Below are 25,799 nucleotides of genomic sequence, written 5' to 3' on the forward strand. Positions count from 1 at the left end.
AAGATAAACGAAGATATGTTTTTCTTGATTAAACGTTACTTCAGGTAAGAGGAATAAAATAAAGCAACATTTTAAAAGTGATATGTTTGAATAAATAAATTAAAACACATGCAAATTGTGAATGGAATGATATCTTTTCAATTTGACTAGTTATACCAGCAGCATGCGCCTGTATGACCCTGAAGAACCAAGTCAGCAGCAGGATGTATTGCACAGGGACACTCCACCTAGCAAGATGGCATATGGCTGCCAAAAACTGACCGGAAAACCCGATCGAGACAATGCACTGGTCAACAGTAGGATTCGTGGCAAGATCTGAAGACTTAGAGAGGCCAGGTGACTAAGTATGGCCCAAACTGCTTCAATGTTGAGTATTTGGCGTTTTAGAATATATATAATTTATGGCACACAACTGCTTTAACCATCTTGCATCATGTAAAAGCAAAAACAGAATATATGCAAATATATTCTAGATCACATTTTCAGGGTTCCTAGGGGAAACACAAACCTCGGTTTGGACAGATCCAAAATCATCAGTCCAGCCTTCACCTCAATCAAGTAACCGTCGCGATTATGGAGTCGTCCGTCTTCCAGTAACATAATTTGAAAATTGCGCATCACAATGGTATTTCTATATATTTTTAATTTGTAATAAATTAAAAGAATAAAATAAAAGATCATAACAAAAGAGTATTAATCTCTTCAGTAATGCTGATCTGGGAATAAAACTCGAAATTAAAAATAAACTTTCTTAGAAAACAATGATAAAACGTAAATTAAATAATGCTATCACAGATTATCTCAAATTGAAAATATACTTGTTACCCAAACCGCTAGGTAAAAATTCTACGTAATGAAAAGATATTAGTTCCAAACCCTACAATCATCAGTACAAGACTGGTCCAGTTATTGATATGCAAACTCAGTGACGTAAGCAATATATGCGAAACTTCATGTCACGAATGATTACGTCATACTGACCGTGTGATGCGCAGTTTTCTATAATACAGTGATAGAAAACAAAGCTGAAGCCTTCACCAATCACCAAAACCCGGCAACCACCACCAATAATGCAAACTAGATTGTTTATTGCCATTTTATATGTAAATTTCTAAAGCTATATGCTAGTATGTATTTATATATATATATATAGTAAGTATCTACATCATTTATCAACAAATATAAACGTAATATTACAACGTAAATCAATTTACATCATGTGTAATGCGTAGCCTGAAAGAAGTAAATAGTTGCATAACTACCCTTTTGTGTAAAATTGATACCGGAATGATTTTGTTGATGGTCCTCATTATCCCTTCACAAACTATTCAACATAAACACGTGGGTTCCATTAAGGGAAATTAACACACTGGAGAGTATCAGAATCGACAATTGTTTGATTACATTTTTTATCGACAGTTAAAAAAAGCATTTTATTGCTTAACCTTTCCAATTCTTTGTGAAAGAAGTTCAAAGTGATTTAAAGCATTTTAGAATATTTCTTTATAGGATATTCCCTTTATGGTACCCCAAATACACACGTGCACAACAACCACATCAGCATGCCAAACCGCTCACCAGCAACCATTGTACCACAATACTGTTAGTGTCACTATTTACACACAGTTTATTGACAACAGTTACTATGACCACAAACCACGTGACATAGAACCACCCCTTTCCATTACACCACTAGTAAATGGTATCATATATTGTTTTTGACAATTAAACGCATGTTTTATAGGATAAACGCTTGATTCAGTCTCTAGAAATTTTGATATTTTATTTTGTTTGAAAAGAAATCACAATCTCAAATTTCAGACAACGTTACAAGTTCAGAAATGGAAAAGCGTCCAAGGTAGTCTTATGCCACGTGAATGTGTATACATTATTGCACAAGGTACAGTCATTTCCGTGATAAATGTTTTCATATTAGCTACATGCTGGCATTTATAGAACTTGAAATGTAAATCGTTCTAATGTCGCATTATTTGCATATTGTAGCTATTTATCATATCCTACCAGACAACATGTTCACACAAATATGTACAAATAATTACTATCATTAATGAAATTCATGACTCATTTCTCTCACATTCACGGCGAGATTCTATCATACATATGTATATATGCAACAATAATTAATAAAATAAACATAATATATATATATATATATTTATATATATAAATTCTTCCTGAACAGATAATTCCTACATATGACTTTATCGCTGACGAAACACAATGGGTGAATTTGATTGGTTCATATTATTGCATTACAAATCATTAAATAAAAATAAGGTTCTGCGCAAAAGGTATTCATATATCAACCATTTAAAAAAAAGAGAGATTCTGTGTGACATTTAATTATTCCTGGTCAGTCGCGTGGTCATCTTTCGCGTTTCCATACCAACAGCTAGCACTTACTCAACACTAGATCAGCTCAACATACAATCAGCAGCATTCCGAGATATAATTACTTCCTTTTTCAGCCAACATCCAAATTTTACTGATCAGATCTACATTTCTTATTTGCGTACAGGATTTTATTTACCTAGAAGTTCTATTCAAACTCAGTGACTAGAAATCACATTTGATTATATATAGTATTATTTTCGTTTCTTTTTGGCACCCTAACATATAAGGCATCCAGTGAAAGTGTTTTGCACATATATAATATCTGTTTATATATTTCAACAAACGAACCATCAAATTTGTATATACTTAGAAAGTATACTGAAAACAACTTATGTGTACAATAAAAACTAGAAATATTAAACGCATATAAATTCACAAAAATAACAACGACACAAAAATGTCTTCATATCCGGCATTAAAACAACAAATAAAAGTTAAACAAATATTACATAAAACATCAAATTGTCATGGATTGATGATATGTACAAGCATCCGAAACAAAGGAAATATGTCTCTATTTCAGATCTAATGGTGATCAAAGAGAAAAGGCACTTATAGATGCTTCCTAAAACTATATGATAAAACTACAGTTCTAAATCTGCTCACAGTCTTCAGACACTATACCTCTTGTACTTCACCTAAACACAAAATGCCCATTTGTCAATTCTTGAAAAAAAAAAAAAAAAAATCGAGGTATGTTTGTGCTCTAAATGAATTTCATAACAGCATATATCAGTCAATTTAGAATGAAGTAGACAGGATCGCCAAACCAGCTATCGAATTTCTTTATTTGAATGAAGTGACATTTCGGAAGGCAAATACATTTGGACCAAGTGTGTGAGACATGGCAAGATACTGACTCGCTTGAGCTGTTTTGGCTGATGGAATATCATAAGATTCCCAATAAAACGGTACTTACAATCATCACAGTATACAGAAACACATGCATACACACATATATATACAAACATTCACACGCACGCATAATGTCATATTTGATGTCATACTTCTTCGATAATAATACGATATCATTGGAACACTTCAACGCCTCCAATATGATCAAGTCTTCAGGAAATGTCCGAATGCACTGGTTATCACACGAGAAATAGGTCAATGACACAGTTTCCAATGGTGTGTTTATTCAGTTGAATTATTGCACGTTCAGCTTCACCGCGTGTCATGAATGTCACAACAGCCTCTCCGCTAGGTCTGCCGTCTGGTAGAGCCTGAATCTGTATATTTTCAGGTGTTACCTACAAATAACGATTTAGGTAAGTTAATTGAGACACACTACATTTGAACTTGCAATCAGAAAAAATAATGATCCGATTCTTGAAAATCATTTTAATAAGATTTATGAACTGATCCCTTCTACTCAAACGATTAACAAAAGACGAAAACAAGAAAAGAAGCAAATTAATAATGAATTTACGTTATGCAATTTATCTTAATTAAAAGAGAACCTTTTGCACAACTAAATCAGTTTTGTCTTCAGTTTCTTAAAGCCTAAGGTAAATAACTTGTAGTTATAATGAACATTACAAAAGACTATACAGTCCATATTCTCTCCATGAATGATAGCACATCACAACTTTAAGAAACGTTTAACATTAATAGTATGATTAAATGGAATGTAAATTCATGAAAATAATATGGAATATGGTTTACTCAATACGGATATGCAAATATGAACAGCTAAGTGAATACGTATATATACATTTATAGAAAGAAGTGAGTAAAAAGTGTCTTTGAAATTGAGCACAACTATTATTTAATGCAGGTTCGAAATATGTCATTAATTCTGACTTACGTAATTAAAAGAATATCTAATAGTTGTCCTCCAAAAAGATGTTTCAATATATTCTTGTCAATTGCTTTATCCAATTTAAACATTGATATTCATTTCGATAAAATACTTTTATTTCGCCCATATTTCAAAGACACATAAGCAAAGCTTGATAAATATATAAAAGTTGAAGAAGCCCGTGAGTGATTGTAGCGTAGATTGTTTTAGTAGTGAGTGAGTACCGAGTAAAACAAAGACAGAGAAAAAGTACACACAAGGTTAACGTGTTATAGAATCTCGTCTAACTAGAAGCAGTGTCAAGTAGCCGATAACACACAAAAAACGTACAAGATGTCGGTCATTACTCTCCTATATTTGGGGCGGTCCTGTTGAAATACTGACTTACAAATTTTGTTTAAAAGTTTTCTTAAAAACAAGTTTTTTTTTTCAAATATATTCACAAAGACAAAATCATATTTGAATTTCAAATTTCATATTTTTTATCGGTTATAACATTTTTTTATTTCGAATTTTTTGAAACCGAAAGTTGAATTTGACCGGAAGGAGAAGTATGACATACCTCTGGAAAGCCATTGAAGAAGGCCATTAAATCTTGCATGGAGGTGTTAAAAGGGAGGCCTCGCAAGACGACAGGGCAAGTGTGTGAAACTATAGTCTGTGGAGAAATAGGAGGGCTAGGGTACCAGTAAATTATTGGCGGATAATAAGTCGGTCGTGGTGGTATTGGTGTCACGGCAGCTGGTGGAAAGGTCGCCTGGAACGGCTGTGGCAAGTGGGCATATGGCAGCGTAGGGGTGGTCAACGCCGACGTCGGAATCATGGTTGGGGCAGGATCTGCAAAGATAATAAGATTCTTAATATAGATATGTAAGTAAAGTGTTTGCATGTATTCATGCCCTTTCATCAGACTGAAATATATATATATATATATATATATATATATATATTAAAGACTAAATAAAGTACATTACATACGTAGAGCTGGAGAAATGAGCTGGCGCTGTACAAGCTGGGTAGGTGGCGGCTGGGGAGCCAGGGTGGCAGGTGGAAGAGCAGGAGGGAAGCTACTTATACCACTGGTGAGTACAAGGTTCATATCTTCCCCAGAACACTGGATTACGTCAATAATCCTTTTCTTCTGACCAAAAACCATTGCTTTCTTGTATCGGTTCAGTGTTGTGAGTTGTGCAGCCTCCTCTGAATCCATCTGAATGAAGGCCTCGCCAGAAGGTTCTCCCTAGAACATACGGAGAGTATCCAAGTCAGGCATGCATACTTTTTCTGGTATGTAAGGGTAAGTAAATTGAAAATCAATATTCTCTTAACGAGTATAATGATGATATCGTTAAAATCTAATATTTTGAATACCATTCTCACCTGGGCAGTATAAACCATATGAACTCCTTGGTAGACGATGAACTGTGAAAATTCTCCTAGAAAATTCAAAATATCTGTCACCTGGGCAACACTTGGCAGATTGCGCAATCTCACACAATCTCTCTTTGTGCCACTCGTGATCAGATTCTGGGGAATGTAAGGCAGAGCCGCCTGTTGGGGTATTTGGGCAATCAGTGGCGGCAACTGCGTCTCTAGAGGTTCTGGATTGCGTGGGTCCATACTGCGGTTCAGAACCTGGATATCAAAACGGAAATGACTTTATTTCATATATTCCCTGACGTGATTCAAATGAAGATAAGAGGAAATTCATATAAAATATTATTTAGGTAGGGGTAAAATTACCAGTTTTTAAACCTTAATTATGGGAACAGCTTAACCAAAATACAAGAGTCATATCTTAACAACGAGCTGTAATATTCGTAAAAACACCCATGTGTAAAAGATGTAATTGCCAACTTCACGCTCGATTGAATACCTAACAAAAGTCAGGCTGTTTTATTTGATACTAAAATGATGCATAATCCGCGGGCATATTCCCTGTATTAATTGTATGCAATGAATGAAAGGCAAGGCAAGACAACATAAACCTGCCAGAGAGCTGACACCGATGTAACAAATTTACGAGACTCATAACTTCTCAATCTAAGACAGACACCTGTGTTACTGTAAATACCTAAAAGGCTATGTAAATACATCTACGATCAACCTTCTGTGTAACGCTATTTCAAATATAATATCATAATTAAAACTATTGTTTAATGGCTGATCACATTTGGCAGCTTTCCGACAAGGCTTTAAAAAAAAACACTTTATTTAACAGAATTTATTATAACCGATGAGACTATAGGTGTCCTCATTTGCTCCAGCGTCAGATAAATTACTTTGTATCGAATGAATCACTTGACTATAAATTGAAATTGTAGGTAATTATTTATGAACCTATGATTTACATGAATGTTTGCCCTGAATCTGTATAACACAAAACGATATATACCTGCCATAATTATAAACGATTTTAGACATTAACGATACTGTATAAAACAATCATTGATTTGAATTTAGGAATATTAACGTTCGAGACTTCCTTCCATTTACTAATTTTCCTCTGGATCATTAACGAATGGGAGGAATCCGTTTTTATCAATTCAAACAACCAAGTGATTTATGCAAGATCTACCGGAAATAAAATGTCCGTATAAAGAATGGAGATATATATTTAGATTTTACCAGCTTTTGACACAATGTGAACATTCACCGTTTAATTGTTAGTATTACATGCATGCAAGTGGAATACCATAACACACTGATGTTAGCTAGATATCGTTTGCCGTTAGTACAATTCCATCCCTGGCCCGTTGTTTACCTCTTCCAATGTTGTCTATAGCAAAATGGTTTAACCCCTTATCCAAATCCCAAAATACAACACAAAAAACAACTTCGGTAATATTCTGATAACCAAGTATAGTTATACAGAACATTTTCCTCTATATCATGAAAGGAAAAAATAAAAAAAGAATACGCTTTGGTACCAGGATCGTACTACATCGATTCAAAAGTTATTATCTTGAGCATGTGTTCCCCGAAAATATCCGTCCCTTTGGGAAAAAAATTCACTTAATATGTAGTACCTGTTGCACTTCGGCCGTTGTGCTTTTAAATAGTTCTATGTAGCGAGTTCCCATTATCTCTCTGTGCTTTTTAAGGGCATTGCAAGCCTCGTCTTCTGAGGCCAGGAGCACAAAGGCGTCTCCAGTTGATCGTCCATCTGGGTAGTGAACAAATAGGATCCCGTCCTCGCCATCCAAAACTGTGCACGGATTGGGTTCTCTTGCAAAGAATTCTAGCTGTAAGCGCAAAGACATATGATAGCAACAGCGATTTTATAATCAAAAATGACTTTGTACCCTCATGCAGTAAAAGCACTCCAATGACCCAATACCGTTGTAAATTGTCTGTCGTACGTCTATATTGAAGTATCTCAAAATGAACTGTTATCTTCAGTTCTTTATTTTGAAATAAAAAATGCTTTCAGATATTTTGAATTTTTGTCAGATTATTTCATAAAAAAAATGGATTTCAGAACATACTGTTTATAACTGAATGGGACGGGTCAATATGCCTTCTTACAATAACATTATACAAACAGTGAAATATCATTACTCCGAACTCAAATTTATATGGAAATCAAAGGAATTTCGGAATAAAGGATTGATACTGTCAACAATAAATCAAAATTTTAGTATAACATAGTGGAATGTTAGAACACAAGATAGATATGTAGCAAAACTACAACTGCTTCTACCTGACAAAGCTTTTTTACATTCAGATATTCCTAATTTGTGTGAAAAAATAATGGTCGGTGATATCTGATAGAGGTCGTCAAGTTCTACTTCAAACACATTGCCAGAGACAACAGCTGTGTACGATATACATATTTATCATTACAAATAATATCATTTAACATAATAATAACTGAATACAAATGGTGTTATTGGTTACTGACTGTGCTCATTTGACATGTAAAACACATAACTAAACACTGACAGGACAGATATCGTTAGAGCCATTCACCTGTCGCCATTGTTATCACCACGGTGATGAACGTGATCACGTGACTAAAGAAAGTGAGAGGTATTGTGCTTCACTACAAAGTGATCCTAATCAAACAAAATACTTGTTGTATCAGTTGATATTATCAGTTCATTTTGAGATACTTTTGAGAAGGTAAGATACATGAAATGAAAGATAATTATGAGAGTGACCTATTTACCCACAATATTACAATATATGATCACCTTCCCCACGCCTAGGTGGAGATTTCCATATATTATACTGAGCCAGCAACCTGTCACCCCGCACCTCTGTAAAACTTGCAATGAACCACTGGCCCAGACACTAACACCAAATTCTCCACAGTTTGGCACCAACCCGTCCAAACCCTATCCCTGCCACACTCAGAAACCATGTACCTAACCATGACCTTTTGTATTGCTTACTTACCTTCATTGCACACTAATGCATAGCTTTGGAACTATGCCTTCAAACTGAAAAAACGTAGCAAGTTGTTTTGTTTAGGTTAAAATTTCGTCGTATATATCACACTAGAACTATCATCCCCAAATACCAAAAAAAAAGAAAACACTCTTTGCAGCAAAATGGATATCACCCAAACTTACAACATCAGTCTAAAGGTAGTAATGACTTAGCTTCATGAAATAAAAATGTATTAATTAAGATTTCGAATTGTCTACAGATGCTACTACCTGACTAATGTTTATAAGTCAACAGGGTGGATATTCCATACATATATTACAACAATCATTTTAATAAAAATGTTTCTCATTTTATCAATTAAAGTTTTACAATTACTGTTCATGCATAATGTTTATATTAGTTCCCATTACCAGTGTTCCGGTTGACCTACCACTTGTTGTGAAGTCGACGTGAAAGGAAGTCCACGCATGCGAATGATGACCTGTCCACCACGCGAAAGGAAAGCCTGTGCCTCAGTGTTACTTCCTAAAATTAGGGAAAAAACAACAGCAATTGAAAGATATTTTCAAGGTATACAGGAAGTGTTAAAATACTTTCATTTCATCTTACTTTTATCGTCAGTGAAGCGTTAATACAGCAGATTGATTTATGTATAACTGGGAGTCTTTAATGTCCAATTCAAACCTACTATTTGGCACATAAAATTAATGTTCCGCTTACTTAGATTATCATGAATTATAACTCATCGTCCGATAATAAAAGAAAAACTATTTATACGGCTGTCTGGGGTCTACAGCATATTCCAGGATGTGAGATATGAAATGTAATTAGCATCCATGATGAATATTAATGTGGTTACCTCCAGCCACGTCCACAAAGTCTTTTCCTGACGCTTTGTACACCTCGATGTATCTCTGGCCAATGTGATGTTTGTGCCGTTTTAGAGCTAAGTCCCGGTGTTCTCCATCCTGAAATCTTACTAGGGCTTCCCCATTCCTCCGGCCCTGGGGGCTGAGACAAAGGGCCACACCTCCCCTGATAAACATCGACAACAAAATGTGAAAACCATGCTGCAAATCACCATCCAATCTCATTTTTTGTCATGATAGTGAATAATACATTAGAAAGAGAGGATATAGCTAATGGAGGCTTGCAGGAGAAGGGTGAATATTTGATGGCGTGAGAAACCTAAGTCACCTTTCAAAACTTACAAGTATGCAGTTTCATATGTATCCAAATATGCATGGGGTGTTAGCGATTAATGGACATGTTCAGATAAAATACAGGACTGCATGGCTTTAACATAATATATCTAGAGTTTAAATCACTTACTTGGCTATATTGAGTCCCTTGAAGAACCGTGCAATGTCTTGGTCTGATGACTGCCATGGCAAACCACGTGCTCGTACAACAGAATTGTCGTCAACAATATCAGTTTTAGAGCTGAAAAACGCGGAAATGACACAAAAACCATGAATGACGCACTCGTTATGCAGTTCTCCTACTTTAATCAGATATAGATATGTACATACCATATAAAAAACGTATTTAATTAAGGCGGAGGTTCAAAAGCGCCACCACTACATTAAGTTGTATAATTTATTTTCTATGCCTCGGCTATTATCAATACATAGAGTTTAATTTATTTCCAACAATCTAAGAAAGATTCAAAGAAGAAAAAATGAAGTAAAATCTTGAGAGCATTTTTCGTTACCTCTATTGAAGTTAAAATTGTCATAATTCATAGAGGCATTAAAGTGAGAGCTACATGTAGCTAGTGATATATGACTGGGACCTTACTGAAGTAGACTTTCTCGACTATCACTATACCATGGCGATAGATCTACGCAATAAAGAGGGTGGTAACATCTGTTCAGAACAAGATGTCGCCAGACTTCGATATGAGTCACGAGTCATAAGGTGGATAAACGTTAGATGCTGACGTATTGACCGTCTAGATAGGACATGCATTAACTGCATTATATCAATAAACTTTTGTCGAACAAAGGTCGAGACTCCTGCATGAAGGGCTGCATCACACGCCTCGCTCCGATATTACTGTCCCTTCACTTCAGTCTGCATTTAATGTAGCAGCTCAGTACTTCCATCACTAAGCATGCAATATATTCGCACTTCAAAAATGGCACACGTTGTCGTGGCAGCATTTCTTGTGATGATGTCAATTTATTTGCTTTCAATTGAGACTTACCAAATCCCTGGCTCCAGTCGTTCATTAATGACGTCAGGCTCGACAAATGTGTGACCTGCAAATGTTTATAATAATGAGCGTCTCATAAAAGAGAAATTTCCATTGAAGACGTTTTAAGTTAGTGAAAGTAAAAGAAAACTGTCATAAATATTCAAATAACAGCCAGGATAACATAACCCAGAGTTGATGTTACATATCTGTAATTCTATACAAATCTTTCAAACGAAATCTACAAAGACAGATAAAATCACTTATGTTAACATATTTTCTAAACCAAGGTACTGAAGCGAAAATGTAGATCAAGTTTATCATTCGCAACATGAAATCAGCTATCACACTTGCAAGGTTAGAAGGACGAGATAATTCTTCAAATTTCGTCAAAACATTAGTATAAAGATATTTTTAGGTATTTTAAACAACATATATTTTATTAAATGAGCCCATTCTTCTCGGTTCTAAAACAGGAAAAGAACAATTTATACCAATACAAATTATTCAAATCGGTTATTCAATTGCAACATGAAAATTAAATGTTGATCGTTAATATTTGTAAAGTGGATTAACGCATTTCGATCTTATGTGAATTGAACATTTCAATGTTTGTATATTTCTAAACGGGTCATTTTCGGAGTCCAGACAAGAAACAACATGTAACGGGTTTATGTTTCGGAACAGTGCCTATTTCAGAGATTAGCCCAACACCTTCCGTTATCATCGAACTAGTTATGATATTCTATTGTTTCTGACAGAAGAGCAGTGGCGTGTGACAGCATATCTGTCGACACTTCACATACAAACTTCAAAAACATATAGGCAGCCTTTACTGGACCTTCATATCAATCCACCGGATCGAAGTAGGACATAAACTTATCAATAAATGGGACTGAGATTTACACCAACTTTTCATATCTCTACCACCACCTGAGCACAGCTATTGTTGACAGTATATACTTTGTATGAACATATGACAATACAGGAATCTCTGCCAGGGACAAACAATGTATACGGACAAAGGACGACCTGACCAGACCTAGGTGTGGGATCAGCGTCCCCCAGATCTCGGTAGGATTACCTTCTGTGGTGCGGTGATAGGTATCGGGATGGCTAACGATGTTTGAAAACATTTAAATGTTTCTCGTGCAGTCTGATCTATATCTCGTGTTAAATAATGTGTTAAACAAACATGTTTAAGTCACTACTTGTTACAACTCAACAGCAGATTTCAGCACTGATAGGTGATTTTGTTACTGTCATAAACGTGATATCTTGATAATTTAAATAACTTGTCTTCTAAAATACCCACCACAAAAGATGTTTATGGCTTTTGCATATTAGGGCAGAAAACTGTAATTCCAATGTGTCGGAACAGAGCTATAGAAATTTAAACATGTCGGCGTGAAGAAAAAAATATTCATCTAAAACAGATGTGTCAATTTTGGGAAAATGAACGGGAGCAGAGTAAATGAGAACTGAGGTTTGTATAACGATAAAAATGCTCCACCAGGTACGGTCGTCCCCAAATACTCTGAAAACATTTAAGTCAACTTGATCAAACTTTCCTTACTGCTGTAGCGTGAAGTCATTGAAACCCCTAATCTGTCAGAAACTCTCGAAGCATGAACTAAACAGAAAAAAACACTGCCCCAGATAATCCCGGCCAAGAAGATGATCGTAACGTTGTTGTGACAGGTGATTTCGCTTTATGTCTGTAGACACCGATTCCATGCCAGGATAACTTGGTTATACTTAACACTCCTGTAATACTCCTAATCTGATCCATTTACATAGAAAAAGAGCACTGCTCCAGGGGTTGTACAAATACATAACAAAATACGTATTCTAAATATTATTTTTTCATTTACATTTCTTATCCTTAATTGAGTTGCCTTTTTCCACCTCATCGCACACTACAAACGTAATTGTTATACTACGTGGCCATCATTGCTGTCGTGTGTGTGATGGTGGCATACAAATCTCAAATTCAGTAAGAGGAGGGCAAACATGATTTACACGAATACTCCCAAAAACAAGTAAACAAGACCTGATTGTTTTGGAAGGGTAAGCATACACGGGAAACGTAGACACTGGCAGAAAAAGAAACATTGCTGTTCTACTTTGTTGTCAAAACATAAGTTCGATGTGGCTGTAACCTACTTACCATCATTGATGAGTCGTTGCACTATTCCGGCCATTTCCTGGACTTGTCGGACACCATACTCTACAGAATGGTCTTCCTGTAATCCTAGATCTGAGGCAGGAGTCAAGGATACTAACGATTCTTACAGTGAATAATACACGTCATCACATTATCGAGGAACCAAAACATCATCTAGAAACTTAACCTTGGGTTTAACTGAAAATCATTGATAAAGAATATTGCTTAAGAATCTCGGGTAAATTACATGAAATTTAATCGGAATTAATATGTGGAGTAAGCAAAATGTCCTGATTAGTCAGAAAAGCAATAAATATAACGGTACGCAAAAGGGGTGTGCTAATCACAGAGAGTCTATGACTTTTTAAAGATTTTATGGACTGATTGGGGGAACCTTTCTAGAAAATATCTGCTGGATTCGTCAATGCATAGAGCGCAACACTATCCAAAATCAGCAGAAAAGAACTGTATGGTAGTGTTCTCAAATGTGTTTGCTTTAATGTCAAAAGATGCATAATGCAACATTTTGATGACATAGATAAACCTCAGAGGTTGCACAACCGTGATAAGAATTCCCCAAGTCTTGGAAAGCATTTTGTCGGTGACACAGATGACCACCGATAAGTAATATGTTAATTACTTGAGGCATTAGCCTTATTTGGAACTTTAGAAGCACCAATCTGCCTGTTTAACAAGACTTAATAAACGCTGTATCATTTCCTCTGACCTAGTTAGTCTCAATTTTCAAACGTTTTCTCTCGATACGATCTGCGAGACGTACATAAACTGAAAATCTCGGAGAGAGGAAAGTTTTTCATCGCCATCAACTATCTTGTTCCATCAGATGTGACATAATCTCTCTCTATAGGGTGGGCTTATTATCTCATTTTGGTGGTCCTATATGTAAATCTAACTCATCGTCTGCATAAAATGTCACGTAAATATAGAAAAAAAACATTAATCGAAAATTAAACGAAATGAGATATATGTATGATTTTAATTCACTCAATAGAATAGCAATAATTCAGAAAGAAATGGGATCATCTCTAAAACAAATATTCTCGTGGACTCAGTTTTAAAAAAATGTCTAGAAAATTAAGTAAATTAAAAATTTAAAAGAAAAATTACGCACAATAATGGTGTAATTTTGCTACAGAATGAATCCAAGGTAACGATTCAATCTACGTGCTTGCTTTTCACAGTTGCCCATAAATAAAGGGATCTAGTTAGCTTATCCTTGGGGATCTATTACTAATTAGTCACTAGCATATCTTCAATAAAAAGGCTCTTTGTCTTAACAAATTCATTTGTATTTATTTCTACTACTGTTAACAACAGGAGCTTATTTTGAATTAATTACAGCCAGCGATTTGGAACATTCGGTTTATATCCACAGTAAGCCAAGACAAGGCCATATATTTATGAAGATCATGAAGATGCAACATGATTGTCGTGGTGAGATGTGGATAAAGACATTGCTTAGGTCGAGGAAATTTTTTCACAGTGACATAGCTCAAAATCAGCACACTGTCATAGCAGATCTACATGTAACCCAAACATCTTCAAACTCCAGAATAAGAAAGCAATGAGAGTCACCAGACACACGATGGACACAGAGACTGGCGGTGGACACACAAGACTGATCGCTAGGCCACATGACTAACCTCCAGCTAGGTGTGATGGTTAATTACGCTTGGTCTACCGTTTTGTCTCGCGGGCACGAGATAACGGGAAATGTTCTATCTCTACCATCATAAAGTCATTAGTTATCGCCCTCGATCTAAACAACAGTGAAACTCACCTTAGTACTTCTTACAACGCACACGTGTAATTCTAACTTTTAGCATATCGAGGCCTGTTTCGAGCACATATTCTGCAGTTGTCAATGTCAACTCACACAATTTGCTCAAACAGGTGTGTAGCCATAGCAATTCAAATGTCTTTAGTGGTCTCCTGGTCAGTGGTCAACGAAGGTGACAATCGCATTCTGAGTCACACAATACAAACACATTTGGGTTAGCATGTGAAATCAGTACAGTGTGTTCATTGTTGTAGGGGAGGGGTCGGGAATTGTAACATATAGTGGCGAAATTGGTGCTGGTGAAAGTAATGCTTCATGTACATTGTGCGAGAAAACAAGCCAGGAAGAAACAGAAGTTGATTGCAACAATATGTAAAGAGTGCCTTCCCCACATCCGTAATACTAGGCCTACTTTTCATCTCCCTATAACCTATCATTTTAACTAAATAGGAGACTAAATAGATTCATATACAAATCCCTCTGTATCTCACAGGTTACATTAAAATCACTTTTTCTAACAGGCAAATGAACGAACTTGCAGAAATCGACTCAAACCCCTTTTATATATAATTCTTAAGATAGTTTTGTACCTATAAAGTCTGGCGAATTTGCATAACTGTCAGTGGAGATATTAGGGGTCATAGGTCACACTCGCATGGAGGTACAGATCGCGTTACATAAATATTTTTAGTCGTTTTTTTCCGTTGTCTACATGAAAGGATTTTCTTAAGCAATTAATGTCATAAGATAAATCCGTATTTCTGTCCAACATCTACAAATTGTCCTGATTTCAGTATTAAACTTTCTATAAAATATATACAATTACACTATTCGTAAACTCCGAAGGTATTATTTACGAGCAATAAACGTTGTTTCATTGAGTGTTATGCTAATCTGCTTGTGCGAAGCCCAAATTTGGATCATTAATGTCGACTTGGTGTACCTTTAATAGATTTTGATATCTAAGTCAGACCATCGCTATACTTTCCCATCCTCGTTATATAACATTGTCCAATTACATCAGCACTTCTTCTCTTTCCGCCCATCCCTATCCCCTTTCCATTTTTTCCCATTTTATACCACTAGCGCCCGTTATTTCCACCCATAACCTTCCCACTAACTTCTCTTTCTATCCATCCCTATCCCCATTCTAGCTGGTTTTTTCTCTTCCCACCACAAGCACCACATTTAAGAATTGTTTCTCCTACTCCTTGCTACCTTCTCCTCCTTGACAACCGATACCAGTAATAAGGATGCAATTAGTGTTGGACATTCTTAATAATGTTTATATTTGAGCACATGTATGATAGTTCGAAGCTAGCTCTCTTTGGCATATCTTTTAACTGTAACTTATTGCTGTCAGACATGTCCCTAAGACGCCTTTCTACGGTTTGTTTGAAATCTTACATTTTCAGTACATTTTACTCAATACAGTAATAATTTGACGTGCTGGTTAATATACCGCTTACAGTTTATCACAGTCTGACGCCCGAGGATCACGTATTGGTATGAGATGTCCAGATATATCCCCAAAGGTATTCACATCACAACGAATTCTATACTGACAGGTGAAAGAAGCAAACTTGATCTCCAGTCCATATATCTTACAGTCGGTGCTCTTACCTGTCCGTAAAATCAATCAAACCATTATCGATCTTTATCGATATGTGCCCCGTGGGCCTTTACCATATAATGTTAAATACACGATACGGGCCCTTATCTGATAATAAATCCACAATGTAAATAAATGTTTGAAAATGTTTCCATCTCGGTGTTAAAACTTCCGACCTGGAACACAAATCATTTTTACGACCTAAACATATTCACATCTCAGGCGCCATTTTTAATTATAACACATATACAAATTTAATTCAATTCAATCCCAAGTTGTAATTAGGAGATCACAACCATCTTTTAAACATCCGAACGTTCCGGTTGAAGGATTTGTTTTAAAGCGTGCAGCGACATATTCGACAAATTTCAACGTTTCCCGTGGATTAAACGCTGTATATCATAATTCCTGCTCGAAACCAGTAGGACAACAACTGGATACAAATTAGCCGAGTTGACGATTTAACTATCTACACGTCAGAACGATAGGTACCCGTTTGTACGTGGTGGGAACGGGGACTTGTACCAGTGTTCCGTGTGAATGAACACATTTAAGTGAAGATTCGATCGTATCGCTAAAAGTGAAAATATTTTGGAAGACTCAGGCGATGTATTTATAAACTAACGATCACATGCTACACTACATACCGCTTTCGTCAAATCTTTATTTTAAGTGTCGCCGAGACCCAAATCATCTCTCCAATAATAGCATTAACGTTCCAAATCTTTAGAAAGCACTACTGCATTATATTTTCTATATTTTGTACAGCAATGTAACAGGTGTCTGGCTATTTGAAGAAATAAAGCGCAGATTCAGGAGAGATATTTTCTAAACCTTATGTGTAATGAATTTGAAAGCAATGCTTATATCAGAGTCGTGTTAGTTCCTCCAATATTTTCTATTTATAGTTTTGAATAAATTAAGGCCGACAGTTAATTAGGTATCAAAGACTTAACCCATAATAAAACTGGGACATTAATTTCATTATTTATGACTAAATTAGTTTTTGGTGTCGGAATTTTGTACGGTGAAGTGCACATACGTGCTCAGGCCTCGACACATATTAATATTTACGTTAAACTATTCGGATAGCTGTGCTCTGTAAATATGAAGTTTAAGATTGCGATGACTTCGAGTTGTTTCCATTCATCACTCTATACAGATAGGACATACAGTTGGAGACTAAAACACCCATTCTTTATTAGAGTAGACAGTATACCTTCAAAACTGTTACTATTTGTACACTTAGTAAACTTAACGCACCATTACACATTTCAATGGAATTCAGATTTTATGCGTGAATGTGTTAATTGAAAATAAGTTTATACTTGTATTTACAATTGTATATTATATCTCGTTCTGCGTGCCCGTCACTTCTAGCCTCAGGTCGGGAAATGCGCCATGGTGAAAGTCCCCAAATTTCTCGGCGTCCCATCCATCACTGTCCACAGAAAACATGCCCCCAGGCCGTTACACATTAAACCAGTGCGTCGTTTATACTGTGTTCGGGCGGCAACTGAATACCGTGCAGGTTAGCAAGCGGGCTCGCTTTTTAATGCCTCGTTCAGGATGGTGAAAATAACACAAGATGTTTTGATATTTCCTTAAAGTATTTATAATTTTACAATTTATTTCCTTTGAATTTGGACCCCAAATTGCAAGGACATAGAAAACAGAAGGTACCACGTTATTCGTTTGTATAAAATATCGTACAACTGTAATGTTAAAATACAGTCTGAAGATACCTCTCAGTGTGTGTAAAATTTCTGTTAAGCTCGACATGCTTGCAACAAAGGATGCATGTACATGTCTGACAAACGTCAGCAATCCAGTTAACACGACAAACTGGGGGAAATACCACACACACAAAACTACGGTAATAGGGAGGAACGAGTGGCTGTGTCAGTCATCAGACACTTACACATACGACACGTGAATTCCGTCCTGTTCTTTAGTCCCTCTCGACGCTAGATCCGACACGATAGGGATATGAATAGGGGATGAGGAGGGGGGGATCAGGTAATTGTATGAAATGACTAAAAGCGAAAAATTATGTATTGGATCATGACAGGGACCATCCTCATTCGTATATCTTAGTTGCTCACTAACTGTACCGGTCGCACTAACGGTATCAGTCTCACTAACTGTACCGGTCGCACTAACGGTTTCAGTCTCACTAACTTTACCGGTCGCACTAACGGTATCAGTCTCACTTACTGTACCGGTCGCACTAACGGTTTCAGTCTCACTAACTGTACCGGTCGCACTAACGGTATCAGTCTCACTAACTGTACCGGTCGCACTAACGGTATCAGTCTCACTAACTGTACCGGTCGCACTAACGGTTTCAGTCTCACTAACTTTACCGGTCGCACTAACGGTATCAGTCTCACTAATTGTACCGGTCACACTAACGGTATCAGTCTCACTAATTGTACCGGTCACACTAACGGTATTCAGTCGGTTAGATACCATGGAAGACATGACCACCATTAAAGACTTCTATTTCTCTTCGTCTGATTACGTTATTTCCTTTACCGCAACGGTATTATGCACGGATGTAAAATGTCAATATTTGGCACATGGCCCATGTAAGTTATATAATGAATCCGTTTTCATTTGATGTTATTAACTCTGTTGGATTTCTATGACTGAAATCTTTCATATCTGCTTTAGACATAACACTTATATAAACATGCTATGAAAATACAAAATATAAATTACATTCAGATATAGCATTGGTATGTTTTTGATCTAGAAGGGAATTTAAATGCCGATTCTTCGGTAAACCTGGTAACACCGATGTACTGACGGTATTAGTACACGCTGAGATATCGAACATGTGTCGAGTATAAGATGTTTCCAATAACACAGCACTCGAGTACAAGTACCGGGGGACAGATCCGTAATGGAGACGTCTGGAGGGTCGGGAAAGGGAGGGGAGGGAGTTGGACTAGTCTAGGAGCCGAGTAACGACACGTAATAGAGCTTTGTGAGGATAGAAATGACCAGAGAACCTCGGTACCTGGGTATACGACCTGTACACATAGGGGTACATCTACCCGTCCGATAAACACCAGGCTTAAGCTTGACACCCGAAGAATGTTGCTAGCTGTGTACACCAACCCACTCAGCTACAGCTGAATGTTATGAAAACCACAGTGTATGTGGGCTATTTAAAATTTTAACCTTGCAAATTAAAAATGTCTGAACGCAATTTGTAGAACATTGTTCAATAAGAGTACATTGTGGCGCTGATGTGTCTCTTTGTTCGTTCCTTTTCCGTTTTGTTATTTGGTTCCATTTACCGACGTCCCGTGCCATTATATATGGTAACATCAAGTTATAAGTTCATTAGAAAGTCTCAATTTATAAGCTACAGTTTAAACATGTCAGAAAGCCTGTCCACGATCCTTCTGGCAAAATGAAGGGAACATTTTTCATTATGGTTGTCTCTATTGAAAGTTAATCCACTCTGAACAAACATAATGTTAAGTATCATACTGCGAGAAAAACTTTAAAATACACCCGCTTTAGATAAGTAGTAATCCTGTTTCACTTCATTGTATCTCGTTTGTTGTCATTCCGTATTTTTTATTACTCATATATAATGAGAAAAACATACACGTGTAATATACTTATATCGTGAATGAGGATACTTGACATTCATTTCCGAGTAGAAATTTCTATACATGTCTATAATGAATGGACCCATCCCTTTACTTTAACAGTGAGGTCGGTATCTTTGTTCCAGATGGACCAGGAATGTTGAACTGGTAAAAATACACTACCACTTTTTATCTTAAAATCATTTATGTTATGTACCTCCAGTTTTGTTTTATTGATATTCCTACAAAGATAAAAATACACACCAAGTATGGAATCGTGTAGTGTTTGAATGACACGTCTCCCTGAACTGATCGTACGCTCAAGGCTGTTAACAAACAAATTCTTATACAGCCACTTAAGGTATCAACTGTCATATGTATAGTACAATTGCATTTCAAGATCATTTGTTCGTAAACCTCTGATTAACTGTGACCTCACGAGCTCGCGCGCTGGGAAGTGAAAAAGTACACATTACAACAATGACATTTAACGTGGATATTTCCATAATATATCTGACAGTAGTGGTTCGCCATAATCTATTGGACTTGGACAGAATATCTCAGTCTATAATTGTCAGTGATGTCTTACATCTCAGTGTAAAATATTGTGACGTCACAATTTGTCACAGAAGCAGACGACTTCTATCTAGCTTAAAGCTAGAATACACAAGATAAAAACAAGATTTAACTGTGACAGAAGACGTTTATGTCAGTCCTACCAAACTTGTTTAAGACGAAAACATTTCTATGTAACACCCAGCATTATGTGCCGTCAATGTTATCGGGTTTTGATCGTGTCTTCTACAATTGCAGCGATATGTTTTGGGGTAAGTTTCTCGCTGACAAAGGGTTTCCATTACCTGGCCCTGAATGACAACATTCCGTTTGAGCTTATTTAGACCCGTGTAATTTTGCGATCACGTGATCAGTGCAAAGTATATCCCGAGTCTACCAAACAATGCTAAACACAACACTCTTGTTTCTATTTTAAGATAAATCTACTGGGTACATTTATGAATATTAATTAAGTGATGATGTACTATGATCTATACTAATTAAGTGACCAGATTGGTTTATCTCTTACGTCATAACATCAATAACGGACATAGGTAGAACATCATCAGCACCCTTGGTCAAGGTCATATGGAAGACAACAGATGGACGATAATGGCAGATGGCTGACCAATAGGGTCAGTAGTAATATTAAGCCTAACAAAGTATATATTGATAAGTACTTACCAAACGAGGCACTCCAAAAGCGCAATCATAGACATTAAATATCACTTGATGTAAAAAGGATACAATCCACCATTGACTTGATGTTGTGTATATTGTCCGTTTTGTAAAATTTTCTAAACTGTTTCCTTAGATCAAAGAATTTGTTAAAATAGCTGGGTATGGAGACATTCTTATTGCTAGCCTCTGGGTGAAGACACTGACGTAGATGTGACTGTCCATCAGTTAGTAGACAAAACGATTTTCCGCCATTTTCCGGATGTACTCCTTTTGCGGAGAGAAATCTTTCGAACTATAAAAGAAAAAGAAAAGGAAACCTTAGAAAATTATGATACAGGCACTCGAGGGGGGGAATGAGGGCACAAACATTTACTGAAGTAGTATAAAAGTCGGGAGGATGACGGTATAGATATTTACTGAAGTAGTATAAAAGTAGGGAGGACGAGGGCATAGATATTTACTGAAACAGTATACAAGTCAGGAGGATGAGGGCACAAACATTTACTGAAGTAGTATAAAAGTCGGGAGGATGAGGGCACAAACATTTACTGAAGTAGTATAAAAGTCGGGAGGACGAGGGTATAGATATTTACTGAAGTAGTATAAAAGTCAGGAGGATGAGGGCACAAACATTTACTGAAGTAGTATAAAAGTAGGGAGGACGAGGGTATAGATATTTACTGAAGAAGTATAAAAGTAGGGAGGACGAGGGTATAGATATTTACTGAAGTAGTATAAAAGTAGGGAGGACGAGGGCTTGGGCATTTACTGAAACAGTATACAAGTCGGGAGGATGAGGGCATTGACATTTACTGAAGTAGTATAAAAGTCAGGAGGATGAGGGCATAGACATTTACTGAAGTAGTATAAAATTCGGGAGGATGAAGAGTTTAGAAATTTACTGAAAATAATGCACGTACTCCCTCTTAAATCGATAATCCCTTCTGTGAAACCATTGATACCCTCCCTCGATGGGCGGACGGGTTTTACACGATGTTGTTCACACCGACACAATCACACCCGGTCTAGCAGTAATTGAGATATTTCATATGATGTTAACTTTTAAAATGTCGCCAGAAGCCGTCATCCATGCCCTTCACTAGCCGCGCTAGTAAATTTACACTACGTGGGCCTGGGTAATTATTTCCGTTCAATAAACACTTAAAAGTATGAGAACTTTGTCATTCTTATACTTTTTTGTGTGTACTTAGATGAATTGCGTTAATTCATTCTAACATATATGTTCAGACAAGGTTGAAAACGTCCAGAAATGTTCAGCAATGCATGACCATTAAGCGAACAAGTAAATTATGGAACATAGTTGTTTTTGAAGTACTTTTAATCACCTAAAACAAATGTCTTTATTTAAATATGAACGTTCAGCACATTGTTTGGTTCCCATTACACATGTTGAAGTGTGAGAAATGACACGAGGTACTACAAACAGGTGCGCCGATAAGGTTCTGTCCCACAGGGTCTCCCCCTCTCCTTTACTTCCATGTGTAGAACAATTGGGGTATTACGTTGGGAATAATCCGAACCAAACTGTCCTTACGGTCGTGTGAACTAGCCACTGGTCAAGGATGACCATTACGTCACCGCCCATATCTACTTAATCACTCTTTTATCTTATCCTTTTGGTTTAAAATCCTCGCCAGTATTTTTCAAATATTCATGTTCTGGTATAAACAGAAAAGAGAGCACCTGTTCGTGTGTTCGCCAGATTAGATAATATGACCGTATGTTGGGTCTCTAAGAGGGATAGCAGATAGATAGGTTAGGAATCAGGTGTACGAGAGGACTGTCAATACAAAATCAACTTGCCCTAATACTGACAGTAACACGCCTTACGGTCACTGATTTCAAGTGAAAATGATGAAGACATGTGTTTGAGATTAAAGACCATTTTTTCTTTAAAATAGTTATCGTATTTATGGTAAACTTCTGATCAGTGGCGAGTTCTATGTTGCCCACAGTAAAATCAATATACTGAGGCAACAGGTTGCAAAGTAGCAACAAGAATCCTATTACTATTACACCTCACAAGTCCCTGGTCTATGTATAAGCAACACGTGGACAGTCGCCGCAACAGCTGTTTGCAGACAGGCAACCGTCTGGTCAACTTAATGTTTGAAATATCTCCGTTTATAACTCTAGTTTAGCATTTTCCCCTTTCCTTCTTTCGCATACACGTTTATTTGTTAGAGTATAAATTGAAGTCGAGTGACACGTGTTAATTATTCCTAAACAGCAGGAAATTTGATTAATAATATTACCGGTAAAGATGACTACACCTATTGTTACAAATCGATCCAAATTATAAATCTCTGTATAGGACAACATATAGTCAAAATGATGTATACAGTTTACAATTAGCATGAATCATAACATATAGCGAACATCAGGACAAAATACAAAATGTGGGCGTGTCGAGATTTGACATAAGTTACGGTAAATCTGCGGTGAAAACGACACATTGACATCTATCTACAAACTACAAGTGAATTAATACTGGTAATTCCTGACCGGCAACACAATAATATTTATCTTCACAGGCCAGTGATTCAGTATATATTGTGTAAATACGAAAACACTGAGCGACATGGGCTACTGTTCTATGGGCTAGGGTCTCCGTAGGGGTACGGCCAGTAAAATAACACATGTAACTGGACATTGAGGGTCAGTAGCGTTTGAAATCTTTCACATCCTGGGTTCGAGTTATACTATGTATGGTGTGCTGTGAACGTCTACAAGCTATAGTGACAGTTTAAATATAATATTAAAACTACATATATATCTGTAAAGCTCTATCGTATTACCAAAACAGAAAAAAATAGTAGGCATCCTTTTTCATTTATTATTTGACAAGTATTTTTATGAAACAAATACTTCACATATGCAAGCTTCCTACAATGTACACGACTGCATGATATATATATATATATACAGAGCGAGAGAGAAGGAGGGGGAGGGGTTTGACAAATTTGCTGAGGTAGGAGTTCCACACAGTTCTTACCTCATCAAGTACGTGTTCAAGGGGCTGAGAATTCTTTATAACATCCTCATCCAGTCCTGTCTCCAGTTTACATTCCTCAGTAAGGACGGTTTCTGACAATTCTGTTGGCTGTGGCCGGACATATTGATGTTGGACGGCGATTACCTGTAATTAATACAGGTGAAAAAATTACAGGTGACATAAAACGTGTACAGAAGTATTCATGATATTACGTGTAGCTAACGTATACAGAAGTCAAACGTCGACAGACACTGAGGCATACGTTAAAGTATGTGCCAGGTACAAAACTAATCACATTTAGTGAAAGTGTCCCAAGTGTTTAATAAATGGGTACATATTAAGATATTTGTGAAAATGGATATATATGCTTAATTGTTAACTGTCGGTGAAGTTACACCTTTCTCCACACAGGAGCAAAATATACAGGTATAAATGTCAACACACTGACGATGTGTGTAAGGTGCAATAACAACGTGGCACGCGAGTGTTACACTAACATATGTGCACATTTAAAACCAGAATACAAGTAGTCAAAGTGGCCGATATGAACTCAATTGAGGGGAATGCATGCTATCAAAAATTAGATACTACTGTCACCGCGAAGGACCGGATGGTGTGTTTATATATAGATACACACTTCTCAAGATGTTCACCCAAGTTTTATCACAGATTATTCACAGGTAACCTACCTTACAATTTGTCACATCGAAAAGTAGAGAGACAAATACGACTATCTGCTGTTCATCAACTCCTAGATCTTCTCCATTCTTTCCTGCCGTGACACAGAAACATATGAGAAGGTGGGAGGCAGCCATGCTGGTCTGGTGTAATGTCACACTGAAGTACACATCCACACCGGTGTACGATCCTCACCTGTATAACCAAATCTAATACAAACGAAATGTTTTGTTACTCGACCCAACCAGCTGTGACGATACCGCGCTCTTTTTATCCCTGAGCAATCTTATTGGCCAGACAGAGGATCGCCCTAACGTGGCAATGAGGTCTCCCTGCGCACGCACAGTTCCGAAAACAGATAAGACAAGAATAGGTAAAGTTTCTTGAATAAGCTGTTACGGTGTTAAATTGTTCACAATAGTCTTGCTAATCAACGAAGAAGATCATTTAAATACAAACGTCCAGGTAGGGTTAGACAAACCCGACTGGGTTTTAAAAATTCTTATGTGAGGCCTCACCGAGAAGAAGTGTCAACACACCTGAAACACATAAAGAACTCCTGTGTGTGTCTATTATTTCCAGTGCAAAGTTTTGATCCGATAAAAAATGTTTAATCAGACAAGACAACAGTAGCGAGTAAGCCGAGGTATGTGTAGTACTATAAGTATATTGACACAGGGAACAGCAGAACAGACACTTTATCTCCCAAACCGCACGATAGTTTCACCGAACAGAACAAGTTATGAGCTTCAAATTCCATATCCGTTACTTATATACAGTCCGTAATCGGCTAATTCAGAAGTTTTACCCCGCGGGGAATTCACACCTGACAATCCGGTAAAAATCTGTTCCCCGTGGGTGCCGGGCTGC

General features: G+C 36.8%; 1 protein-coding gene across 1 annotated transcript; it reads right to left on the reverse strand.

Moving 5' to 3' along the window:
- Positions 1–3,482: 3,482 nt before the first annotated feature.
- Positions 3,483–25,066, reverse strand: LOC132546508 (epithelial splicing regulatory protein 1-like). The gene is made up of 13 exons (XM_060210225.1): positions 24,941–25,066; positions 24,252–24,395; positions 21,302–21,527; positions 12,982–13,071; positions 10,824–10,878; positions 9,947–10,057; positions 9,474–9,649; positions 9,045–9,139; positions 7,249–7,464; positions 5,600–5,854; positions 5,198–5,459; positions 4,782–5,056; positions 3,483–3,668 (listed from the first exon to the last, which is right to left on the reverse strand). The coding sequence occupies exons 1-13, from the start codon at positions 25,064–25,066 to the stop codon at positions 3,510–3,512; spliced, it is 2,190 nt and encodes a 729-aa protein (XP_060066208.1). The 3' UTR covers positions 3,483–3,509.
- Positions 25,067–25,799: the final 733 nt, after the last annotated feature.

Source organism: Ylistrum balloti, unplaced genomic scaffold (assembly GCF_031769215.1).
Source record: "Ylistrum balloti isolate Yb309-2 unplaced genomic scaffold, AGI_CSIRO_Ybal_v1 Utg369892, whole genome shotgun sequence".
In the NCBI taxonomy this organism is placed as follows: Eukaryota; Metazoa; Mollusca; class Bivalvia; order Pectinida; family Pectinidae; genus Ylistrum; species Ylistrum balloti.

Bases quoted from the DNA above. Each gene is read 5' to 3' on its own strand.
- LOC132546508 (XM_060210225.1), bottom strand. From the start codon at position 25,066: ATGGCTGCCTCCCACCTTCTCATATGTTTCTGTGTCACGGCAGGAAAG. The intron at 5,855-7,248 runs GTACTACATATT...TTTGATATCCAG, and splicing joins CAACGGCCGAAGTGCAACAG to GTTCTGAACCGCAGTATGGA. The intron at 3,669-4,781 runs GTATGTCATACT...CGTTATTTGTAG, and splicing joins TCTTCAATGGCTTTCCAGAG to GTAACACCTGAAAATATACA.